We start from the raw sequence: 12,527 nt of genomic DNA on the forward strand, positions 1-12,527 counted from the left end.
TTGACATCAGATGCTGTTAGATCTCGAAGGCTGAATTCCGATAGTACCCTTCTTTTATGTAATGTTACAATGACTCTTACAAATGCCAATAGAAATAGGGTCTCCAGTACACCAGGCACTATACAAATAGAAAGGGAGAAATGGCTTCACCCCGAAGTTTCAGGTGTAATGATAAAATATGCTTGTCATCTAAGTGGACCTTTGCATGTGCAAAGTGCTGGAAGAAACAACTTTGAGAAGGTAATATGGAAACTCACCTAGGAACCCTGATCTTACCCTCTGAACCCTGAACTCATACCCCGATGCTGATAATCCCGTTTCCAGGGAGCACATAGCCAGCGCAGGCTCCAGCAAGCACATACAGTGGTAAGGTTTGTGATTTGAAAATTGCTATCACTCGGTATCAACTCTGGTTGATATTCAGTTACATGATGAATGAAATGATCTTCACTCACGCTTATCTTTACACAGCCACTTCTGTGGCATGTCTAAAGTTGTGTTCTTTTTGTTGTGTCTGGACACTTGTTTTCTTGTTTCTTTTATTTACTGTATCTACAGTTGTGATTTCTCTTGGAACTATAATGAAAGATGAAAGACACTCTCATATGAAATTCATGGTTGACATTTTTTCTTTGGAAATAATTGGTTTCAGGAGAAAGCTAAGGCTGCTGCAGTCCCCTCCCCTGAAGAAGCTGACCATGGGCAAGAATCACGTGAGCATTTTTATTCCCCGAGTCCTGTGCCCCAGTCTCAGGAGAAGTGCAGTATTACTACTCTTGTCTCCTACTGTAGGATTTTTATATGCCATATTTAATGCTCTGCCTCCTGAGGTGAAGTGACAATTTCAGCTTTGAGTGACTTTAATGCTCCCTGAAACTTCAGAAAGGAAGAAGGTAAAATAAACGCATTGAGAGAAGAACTCTCATGCTTTCTAAGTTATAATCTTGTGATTTCTTAGGGCCCCAAATGTGATTTTAGCTTTGTGTTCTACTGATACAAAAAATATGTGATCATCCTGTTGCTTCCTCTCTGTCCTCTCTTAACTTTCAAGCCAATTTCAATCCTTTTTACAGGCGTAAAAATTTCTAGGATCCTAAGTTGCTACATTTTATAAAAAATAGGTAGCAGGGTAGCACACATTTGACAAGATACCAACAAATCTACCAGACAACTTTTACCAAGGTCTTGTCCATGGGAAAAGCATTGTCAAACTCACACTGCTGTAGATATCAAAGTCTACCAATTGTATCGCCTACGTGCAGATGAAATCAGTATTCAGCACTTCTGCTTCATTACGTTTCTCCATTTGGAAGAAAAAGTAGGTATTTAAAACTTCCAAAGAGACTTAATTTTGAAATACTGAAATGTTTTAATTAAATTTAATTTTAAGAATTCTTAAGTTAGGGAGACAGGGCACCCAGGATTTTCTAGCCTTTGAGCTCTTGGTAAGAGCTAAAAGATAAACTCACCAGGGAAGCCCAGAGCCACAGATTAAGTAACTCGCTTTATCAAAGGAAAGATACTCCAAAGGAATAACAAGAGAGATCTGCGATCCAACAAGTGGCTCACAAGCACCAGGGATGTGATCACATGGCTTCCAACTGAAAAGAAACCAATTAAAAATTAACAAGGTTATTCTAGTGTGACTGTGACTGCCCAGGCTGAGACAACGCTTTTCACTTGGCGTGTGTTTCCGCTGGAGGACCCCAGCAGCCTTTGGTTATTGTTAAGGCTGACCACACAGCATGAAGTGAAGCACTTTTACGTTAATTCAGCAGAGACACCAAAAGGTTAAATTGACTTTCCCAGGATGTTAGTGTCAGGGTGAGAATGACTATGACGATTAAATATTTGTGAAGTGTTCAAAATTCTATATTTTACAAACATTGGGAGAAGCGGCTGCTTGCAAGGCTGTATCAGGAATCCTAGTTAACAGAAGCACACTGCCTGAATGACATCTGCACCCTAAATGTGCATGCTGTCCAGTCTGCACTGAAGCCAGTAGCAAAATTCTCCCTTTAAAAGTGGCAAAGACTTTACCCCAACCATTATTTTGAGGAATCAACAGTAGGAGTAGCATAAAGATCATTTTTCCAGGCTTTTCAACAAAAGAAATAATTGTAACAAAAGGTAGATAGCCTCTAGGTGTACATTTACTTGCACCTGTAGAAACTATTCTTCCAGGTGAGAGTTATATTTATTGCTAGCTTTGACATTTTCATACTTAGTTTTCTTAAGGGGATGCCGCAATCCCGAATCTGTGTCTGCAAGGCATGGCTATTGATGGAACGGCACATGTCCTATATGTACACTTGACCAGTTTCCAAGTTTTCTTACAACTCATTTTATTCTTCAGCACCAAAGGTAATAATAGTATACAAGCCCACAGCAGTGGCTGTCTGCATGCTGGTTTTATCTCCATATTGGCTCTAAAATACAGTTTTAATACAGCCTTACTAGAGGTCTTTGGGGATATGAGTCTGTAGTTTCAGCTGGAGCTGCAAGTTGTGTGAGCCATGAGTAGCTTTAATTTTGCAAAATATTTCTTTGCACGTGCAGGCCTAAATCATGTTGTGTCTTGGACTTAGATTCCAGCTTGCAAGCAGCAGGCTTACAGTGATATAATGCAACGTGTTTTAAGAAGATTTGAGGCATCAGAAGAAGACACACAATGGGGTAATTTAATTTCTGCAAAAGAAAATTAAGGCATAGGGTTAAAACAGGGAAAAAAAAAAAGTAGGAGCGATGACACTCAAGGCCAGCAGGGCTATCATGTTAGGTCTTGTTGAGGAAGACATGAGATTTCCTCAGCTGATGCTCCAAAATATGTACTGGGATTAGTTGCATAGGGATTGTCATGGCCTCATCCAGCGCACCCTTGTTGGGAATTGGGTGGTGCCCCTGTGGACAGTGCCCCAACAGGAGCAGGGCACTGCTAAGCTGCTGTGACACTCTCTGCAGCAGTGTTTTGGAGTCTGGGCGTTTTGCTAACCCTGGGGAGGAGGAAGCGGAGAAGCAGTGCTGCTGCTGTCTAGCAACCTCCCTGCAGAGAAGCAAGAGTGAGTAACACCCTTTAAGCCTTGGGGAAAGGGTCAGTGAATTTCAAAAGGGGCCACCACTGCAGAACTGCAGGCAGTGGAAGGATTGCAGAGCGTAAAGAGGAGGGAGAAGTGAAACCTGCTGTGAGAAGCGAACAATTCTGCTAGTGGTGAGGTGAGCAATATTGCTAATGAGAGCCCCTCCTGTGAGGGGAATGTACCCTGCCAGGTGCCAGCCAGGATGTATCTCTGAGGGAGCTGCTTGAAGCATTCCCAAATGCACGAAGGACAGACTTAAGACTTTCGTGCTAAATGCAATTAGAGAATGTGTGGATAAGTGAACAAAGCACTGAATATGGAGCATAGCTCCTTTCTTGTGTCCGCTCTGTGCTCTCTTTAACTGAAGTAGGGCCAGAAGTCCAGAAAGAAGGGCGTACTAAAAACTTCTGTTCCACAGCTGCCAGGAGATACCGGTTTTGAACACCACTTTCCAACCTGAGCTCCCAGTCTTTCAAGACGAATTCCTTGCAGTGGGATTCACACCATTTCCAGTTTGGAGCTGGGTTCTTACATGGTTTCGGGTGTTCAGCTCCTCTAAGAGCATTCACGAAACTGTCCCAAATGTTAGCAAATAGACATTTGTGTAAATGGAAGACAATTTAATTATACACTTCTACATATGCATATCCCTACAAACATACATACCTCTGATGTTTGGCAGTTAGCCTGCTAGTGTTCGTTTTCTGTGTGACCTCTGAAAATTGGAGACCTTGTTTTAATGTGTGCATGTTTAATGTGACTGTGTTGGGCCTGTGCTTCTTTCCACAGTGGTGACCTTACTGCTCTGGCTGTCAGCGTTTCCCAGCGGGCCGGGATGTGCCAGGGCCGGGGGTCTGAAATGAGAAACCAGGAGGAATTGCTGCCCCTTGCTCAGCTGTGGGGCTGGCCAGATTCAAGCCTGAGCAGTGTGAGGAGGAGGAGGTGCAGCAGCTCCCAGGGCAGCAAGACATGCTGCAGGAAGGGTTTACCAGGCAGTCCTTGAGTTGGCAGTGAGAGCAGATGCTGTTCGGCCCACCTAGACAAAAATGCACACAGAGAAGCCCTGCTACAGGCATACGGGTAGGTAGTGCTGGGAGCTGGCTGGCCCCATGGCCCTAGCTGCACTTACTGCTTGCTGTGGGAGGACTATCTGCTAGGACAAACGTGTGAGTTAGCTGTGCTGAGCCTGGAGCTTTCCAACGCTGCTCTACAGCACATGAATTATTCAAAGTGGAGAAAGAACCTGTAACCAGTTCTGCAACAAAAGAGACTCCAGCCACGCAAAACTTCCTTGGCTTCCAAGTACTGCTCTCCCTCCTTCCTCCTTCCTCCTCCCTCCTCTTCTTTTCATGTTTATACTAGGAATAAAGGATTTCAGTGCAGACTGCTTGCCTGCCTCACCTAACCATGAGGAAATGTTTTTTCCAATATTTTCTTCCTCATAGGGAGCTGGATCAATCCAGACATTTGATATTTTTATTATGGAGACATCTAAAACCCAGAGACGGGTGGCCCATGCAAGGAGCCAGGGGAGGAATGGAGGGGTGGATAGTCCTTGCCCTGCTTTGGCCCAGATTTACATCCCACTCAATCCTACTGACTGAGTTTAAACACCCAAATGAGGAGTCTGTAAAGTGCCCTAAGGCAGCTGAAAACAACTCAGATCCAGTTTGGTTCTCTGGAGGAATCGCTTTCTCACTTTCTTTTTCCTTCTCTCTGTAGAGTCTGGGTAGACCGAGTTCTGAACAGCAGTTAGGGCGAAAAGCATGGCCCTGTGACTGGAAGAATAACGACAAGTATAGGGCAGGAGGGAGGGACCAGAGCCACAGCAGCTTGCTCAGGGGCACCAGGTGGCTGGTGGCAGAGCAGGAGAGCCGGAGCCAGGGGTTCGCGGGTGGGCAGCTGCTCGCTGACCCCACCTGCCCTCCACATGGCGCAGCCAGGAGCTTCCAGGGGTAACCAATTCTTCTCCTGCGGGTGGCCTGACGAGGCACTGACAGGCTGTTAATGTAACTCCTTGGGAGAGTAAGGGGAAACATGGCAAATGCAAAGCTTTACATTTTTCTAACAACCTGGAAGGTTTCTGCCTTCCCCTCCACCCAGGGACAAGGAAAGGCTGACAGGAGCCCAAAACCAATATGAAATGGGGCTGCTTTTTTTTTTTTTTCCTTGTCATCCATAACCTAAACCCAATAACTGAGGCCTCGCCCAGAGCAGAATTTCTTCATTTGACTCCAGCCAACGTGCAGGCTTGACAAGTGTGCTGGCAGGCTGCATTTCCACAAGTGTTTTCATTAAATACTTTCCGCCATGCTAGGAAAATTGTGTTGTTGTCATGAAGTCATGTTGAGTTGGACTGGTTCACCTCTTTCAGCCGCTTTGTGTTTCAAAAATGCAATGCGTTTAATTTATAGATGGTCTTTCATTGCTTATTGAAACAGCATCGGACTAATGCACCTCTGCTTCTGTCTGCCCAAGGGCCCAGGAACATCAATAATAAATGACTGGGCTGGGGAAGGTGGCTCTGGGTTCAAACCAGCAGGTGCATTGGGGTAGGGGGGGCTCATCTGGGCGGGGGGTACAGAGTGAACAGGAACTGTAGCTGGCAATAATTCCCTCCCTGCAGAATGGACTTGTAAATGTTTAATAAACTTCTTGCCTTTGCCAAAGATGAAGTCTTATTAATGAAGCGGAGTGGCTTGAGCGCAGGTATTGTGTCCGTTACTATAGCACCAACTTGCACAGGATCTCACCGTGAAAGAGGCAGGGGAGGGAGGGAGGGAGGCACTGAGGATGAGCCCCAGCGAGCCAGCCTGTGTTTTGCCTCTGGTGCAGGCAGCAGCATCCTGGCCAGAGACACCGGCCCTCGGCAGCACCTCCAGCTCGCCAGCTGCAGCCTCCGGACCAGCTGCCCCCGTACAGGTACCCGACCCTGTGCAGATGCACGGCAGAGCTGCTGCAAGTGCACCGCCAAGTCCCTGAGCGCTTTCGAGGGGGTTTCGCTCCAGAGCTCTTCCTGACTGACTTTCTGGCTTTGGAAGATCTGTTTTGATTTTTTTTTTTTTTTTTTTTCCTTCCATGCTCCTTTCTTGAGCAACTGGTTGTTATTGCAGAGGTCACTGAGGGGACCGGCAGAGGCTCCAGAGTCTGGCATCAGGAAATATGACAGCAGAAGTGAATGCTTGTTAACATAAGGGATTTACCGAAGAAGAAAGACAAAATGCCTTTCAAAGTGTTCAGTTCACTGAAGGAAAGATTTTTGAACCCAGGAAAGGAAGAGGTGAAGAACACCATTAGTGACTCGCTGGGGAATCTGAGAAGGTAAAATCCAAAAGAAAATTCCCAGACAGGTCCATTGGTTCAATATATTAAAGATAAATGAAGTATAGAAAAACGTATAAACATAAAACAGAATTTAGAGTTGCAAAATTAATATCTGGGTTCAGATAGTGAGAGACACCTTGCTGCAAGACAGAAGATGTAAAAGTAGCACTGTTACAACACCATGACTATAGATGATAGAATATTTATATTAAACAGAAAAAAGGTGAAAATAAGTTATAAAATAGTGTTCTAATATTACAAAGAGCATGAAAAAGTGTTTTAATTAAAAAGTTTTAAATAATAAAATGTGAATAATTCTCTGGTTTAGTTTGCATGAGAAAAACTGAAGATTTAATGGGAATTAACAGTCCCAAATGATGCCACTCTTGAAATTAGACTTAATGTTCCTAAATTACAGGGGCTGCTTTGAAAATCTTGTTCTGAATCAGTAAGAGAAAATGTATTAAGTAGAGATATGTATGTGTGTGTTTACTGAGATTACCAAATTAAAAAGAGAAAAAGGAGAAGCAGCTATTTGCTAGCAAAAAGAGAAAAAAGATTAAAGATTTTTATCTTAATCTGACAGTTTATGAAACAACAAACTAAAAGATTTTCATTTTTTGATAACTGAAAATACGATGTAAGAAATGACCAGTTTAACAAATGGAAAGAGATTTCTCATTTAAATGGAAGATTATTTCTGTTAGTAATGGCCACTGACAACATTTGTGTAATCAATAGATGAGAGCTAGAGGGTTCAGTGGCATTTCTTGCAGGCTTGATGTTAAGTGTTTTAAATCTTTGTATGGATCAGGCCAACATTTTAACGGAATGTATTTTTAGTGATCGAATTGTATTTGCTTTCATACCCATTGCTTTACCTTCTTTTGGAAATGCTATTTTGAGTTGAGATGCAGTTCTTGGCACATCTAAACATGCCTTTGATCACAAGAATATGCATAGAATTTACAGGTATTATACTACAGCATGTATATGCAAGAAAAAAAGCATGTACACTTTTAAACAAATAACTAATATGCAGTGGTAGTTTGCCAGTTACACTATTTCTATACCATGTGAACAGAGTATCTGTGTTCCACACAGTTTCAACTTAACTTTTCCTCATTTACAGTGTTATAGATGAAGTCTGACGTTTTGCTTTTTTTACTTTTACAATACTCTACAGTAATTCCAGGGATTCCGTTTTTCTTTTAAAGCATCAAGTTAAGTCATTTATTCAATCATAAATTCTCTTTGCTGTGGGCTCTGCTGGCCAATTTGAACAAATACATGTAGGGTTTTTATTCAGTGAGTGTGGCAGTACACTGGGTTTGCTATGTGGAAATGGTATGCAAACTTTGAACTACCCAGTTTACTCTCCTCTTGTAGCCATGTATCAAGGATGTCATGCAGGTTCCTACACAGTTGATGGTACTGGCATCCAACTTCAGCAACATTGCTGCTGAATCAAACCAAACCAAATCTGAGTTGATATACAAGAAAGTTTGCTGGACTTAATGATTTTCTATTTTAAACATATGTATACCAGTGCCTGCCTTAGATGTACTAGCCAGTGGAGGAAATAATCCAAAGAATGGAAGTTTTTTCACTATGTCTGCAATCATGTCTAAGTAAGAATTGCTGCAAGTTGAGCCATCTCTTAGGAAATATACAGTCATGTTTGAAGGTTTCTCTAAGGAATGAAACATGCATGTTTTTAACTTGAACTTCATTCTTTACAGCTTAGCCTGCAAACGAGAGCAAACACTTCTACATGATGGTACATATGAATACGTACCAGCTGCAATCTCGACTTTGCTCTTCATCCAATCCAATTAGCTTTAATATGGTGTAAAACAGCAAAGAATTTTGTTTCTCTTCTAGCATTTTATAGGTGATTAATTATATTAATGCACATTCTTGATTAGGTCTCTGAGTGTGATTTCACTGACTACCATGTGTAGATATGGGATCAAAACAGCAAAGTGGATAGAAAAATACTTTCTAGCGTTGGTAAATATGACGAGTCTATGCCTTCCTACTACTTTTCCTCTGTCTGGCAAACAACAGAGCAGATCCAGAAGCCAGTGTCTGGCAAGACCAGCTGCCAGATACTGGCTGCTCCACAGGATTGTCCACAGACAAGTTCAAGTGCTAAAGCACTGCACCATAAAGCAACTTACTGCCACCTCACAGGTATGTAGCAACCTGAAATTATTTTGTGGGTGCTGCAAAACAAGAGTCTGACCACAGGACGTTACTTTAGGGTAGATGGATCCTGGAAGGGAGGCAAGGGGGCCTGAACTGGTGAGACCCAAGAGGCGTCTTTTCTTTAGGCTGTTGCCAGCGGTTTCATTTGTGAGATCTTAGAAGATGTTTTAGAAAGTATTTTAGGTGCTTTGTACAAAATAATTTTTTATGCAAAATTGGGTTTGTTCTTGATTAGTTAAATAAAATGGGGCAGAAAAAGAAAAATTTAGAGGATTCAAGGCTTGGGTGAATGGATGTCAGAGCTGGGGCTCTGCAAGCCTTATCAGTTTCCCGGAAAAGAAAGTTTTTCCTGCAGAGTTTCTTGGCATGCACAGACACTTTGGGCATTCTGTGAATTTAGCGCAGTCAAAGAAAAATTCATGAACTACAGTAAAATCTCAGGCTCTGCCTACTCTGAGGATTTCAGGAGTCTTTGACCAGCTAACAGCAACTGTAGGCTTACTGATGAAGTGGGAAATGACTAGGTGGGTTTACAACTCAGTAATGTCACTGTTAATGCAAAAAGTCATATGGACCATGTCACACAGCTGCTGTATGTAGTCTGGGCCCTGATAGGTGTAGCTGTGGCTGCCGCAGATGTCCCTTGATGAATTAGACAGCCTAAACTGCTAAAAATTGCAACCTGAAGCTGGGCAACATACTCTTGCATTGGACAGGGCTCCTCCGCCTGCGCTGAATCATAGCCTTAGTCCTCTGAAATTGTTACTTTTCACACAAGTACAGAGAGTTTAGTGCACTGCAGACCATGCAGCACTGTGAACACCATGTGGGGTGTCCAGACTCAGCTGGTCTGTGAGTCATGCAACGCCCCTTGTACAATGGTGTTAGTGTGACACATGTGCAGCACTGATCTGCAGCACCCATGGGGCAACCCTCCAGTGCATTGAGGCTGCACTGAGGAGAAACTGCGAGGCTGTCCTGCAGCCTGGGAGTGCAGCACCTGTGAGATGCAATCCCATGGTGCATACATTTGAGACATCCCATGACTTTAATGCAAATACCATGCAGAAACCAGCTGGAGAGGTCCCATGCACTGAGTGACTTAAGAGGGTTTGCCTGTCTGTACTAGGATTTTGTACCAATGCATCAGTTGCAGGATTTAGTGTGGACAATTATCACCTGGGCAAGTCCCCAGAGAGTAAATGAGATCTCAGAAGATTAATTTGCTTTTGGATAAATGATATTTTTCAATAGTCAGTGTGTAGGTTTCTGAAGTGATGCCAGGATCACCAATAATTGTTGCATGTGATGACTGATGCTGGATTTGCAGGTGTGGGGTTTGAACATTGTGTATATTTGTGTTGCAGTTGCCTGTGAAAGATTGTAATATCTGGTAAAAGTAATTCTAGAATGTGTTCTAGGCAAGTATTAACATTTGCCCGTTATTGTAGAATCTATGTGCTTTTAATCAAATGAAATGAATAGGTATGATTCTAGTCCACATACTTTATCATTTGAAGAAATAACTAATTCCTATCCTAAAATCCCATAAATATAGATTGGCAAATGTATATGTGTTGTAGGGATTTTATTTATTACTGACAGGAATTTTTGAAATTTCTTTCATTCTTCCAAAATTCTGTATATGCCAGAGTAAAGTCATTCATTAAAGAAGAGAAATTTTGCATACAGTTATTATGACATTTTGGCACAGAACATGGATGCAGATATCTTCAAATAGTTTAGCTCTTACTTGCCTAGTGTTGTATGTTGAAAAAAGGAAACAGATTGATGTAAGGACTGAACATTTCCCATGCAGCAAAATGCTCTCCTGCATTAGTCAGATAATTGGATGAAAGCTGTGTCTCTGAAGCAGTTTTCTTCTAAATCGTTGGTGTACAACAAGTGAAAATTTTCAGTGGCGCTAACAAAATATACAGATCAATTGGAATATATATTTCTCATCTTTTCATGGAGTTGCCATACCTTCATTATATACCTGTTCAATAAAATAAGGCCAAAAGGTAGGTCAAACACTGTTTTTGTGAATGTCTGCGCTGCTAATATTTCATCCCAGCTCCATTTTAGGACTGCTATTACAAAATAGTTTTCTCCGAGACAAATCTGCTACAGAGGGGTTAACATTAAGCTTCGGGGGTATGAAAAATACTATGTAAATTTGGGGTCATGGATCAGTCCTCAACCTGCTTTTTTTAATGAGTAGTTGAATACAATAGCAAAACAGTTAATTTCACCGCAGAGGCAATGTTGGCCCATAGTTCTAGTCCTGGCTCCACCACTTTTAACAGTGAATTTGGAGCAGAAGGATGTTTTCATGCCTATGTGAATTGACAGCCAGCTGAAAATGTCCATACCAGAACAGATGTTTTGACTTTGCATGATGTGTCTAATCTTTGCCAGCTGCCCAAAATAATGCACCAATTAAAGTCTAACATCTCTCTTATAAATAGAGAGCCTGGTAAAGGTATAAAAATTTGAGGAATTGTGCTTTGATTTAATTCAATCAGTATCTTAGATTATCGTACAGGAAGACAATTAAATTACTTATTTTGGTTTGTTAATAACTCTTCTGAGATGACAACATTTCTAAAAAATAATTATTCAATTGTCTTTTCACTTTCTGAGGTCTTTATTTCTGATATTTTATTCAGTTTATACCTACATATATACAGAGCATGAAATATATGGTGTCTTCTTTTTAAAGTGCCTGACTGCATTACTCTCTGTACTCTCATTTCACTAACAAATGCTGTTTCCCTGCCAGTGAATCATACGATCTCAGTCACCTTCAATAACACCACAGTAATATCACACTTCCTGTGTTACCTTGCTTTAATGCAAAGTCTTCCCTCCAGCCTGACAATGAGCTGATGATTTAACTTTGCAGTTAAATCAAAGGGTTAAATCAAGGGGTTAAATCAAATAACCCCCCGAGTTCCCTTCTGGCCCAAAACACTCTGATTCTAGTGTTTCTTGGAAATGTGAGCTGATGGACTGTAACATGCTTTTTTTCTTGTTGCTTAGAATAAAACTGGAGTAACAGTTTGATGATACGATGTAAAAAGGAGTAATGATGCACCAGTTAGCCTGTAGCTGTAAAGCCTAGAAATAATGAGATTTTAAAGTGAAATTTCATATGGCAACTCAGGAAGCCATACTTACCACCTATATTTGCAAAACCTTTAATATAGTCTACTACCTGTTAGGTTATTGGTAGTACATTAGATTTACAGCAACTGGAGAAAGCTGTGATTAAACCAACATTATTCTTCCAAAAAACCCAAACAGCCACTATGTAGGTCAGCCAGGTGTAGCCCATCCATATAGGCTCTGACATTTCTTCATAGCCGATTTTTATATGGAAAACCAAAGTGCATTAGATTTCAAATACATTCAGCCAGATGTGTGAAAGAAGGAAATAAGTTACTCCTTATCAGAAAAGAGTGAATGAAATCATATCATCATCTTATATGGCAAGCTGGGTTTCCTTTAGATTAAGTAACTGCTCATATTTTCACAGTACTGAGAGTAACTCCATGGCAGACACAAAAGGAGGTGGATCCTGAGATCACTGCTTCAGATCAATGCCAAACCTGAAAGGCTTCATAATGTAGCTGCTGATCGAGGCCAGCGTTTAGTAAACACTTAACCTTAAGCTCGCAGGTGATGTTCAGTGGGCTACTCACGTATTCACAGCTAACCATGTGCTTAAGTGTTTCAGCATGTCAGAAAACCCATATTCTGCTTTTAAAACAAAGGCATAGAAAGTTAATGTTAGGAAAGGAAGTATTTAATCCTGTTCAGTTCTTTCTGACCTCACCTTTTCTACCAGAGACTCTCCCTAGTCCTACAGCACATGATGTTAATATCTCCAATCAGACTGGGAGTCCAAAT

At 41.6% G+C, this 12,527-nt stretch overlaps 1 protein-coding gene across 1 annotated transcript in view; it reads left to right on the forward strand.

The window, feature by feature from the left end:
- Nucleotides 1-6,255: 6,255 nt before the first annotated feature.
- Nucleotides 6,256-12,527, forward strand: part of SLC17A8 (solute carrier family 17 member 8) — a 28,204-nt gene continuing 21,932 nt past the window's right edge. The window contains exon 1 of the mRNA XM_009818830.2: nucleotides 6,256-6,398. Coding sequence (XP_009817132.2) covers nucleotides 6,256-6,398 — 143 coding nt within the window. The remainder of the gene's footprint in view (nucleotides 6,399-12,527) is intronic.

Source organism: Gavia stellata, chromosome 4 (assembly GCF_030936135.1).
Source record: "Gavia stellata isolate bGavSte3 chromosome 4, bGavSte3.hap2, whole genome shotgun sequence".
Classification (NCBI taxonomy): Eukaryota; Metazoa; Chordata; class Aves; order Gaviiformes; family Gaviidae; genus Gavia; species Gavia stellata.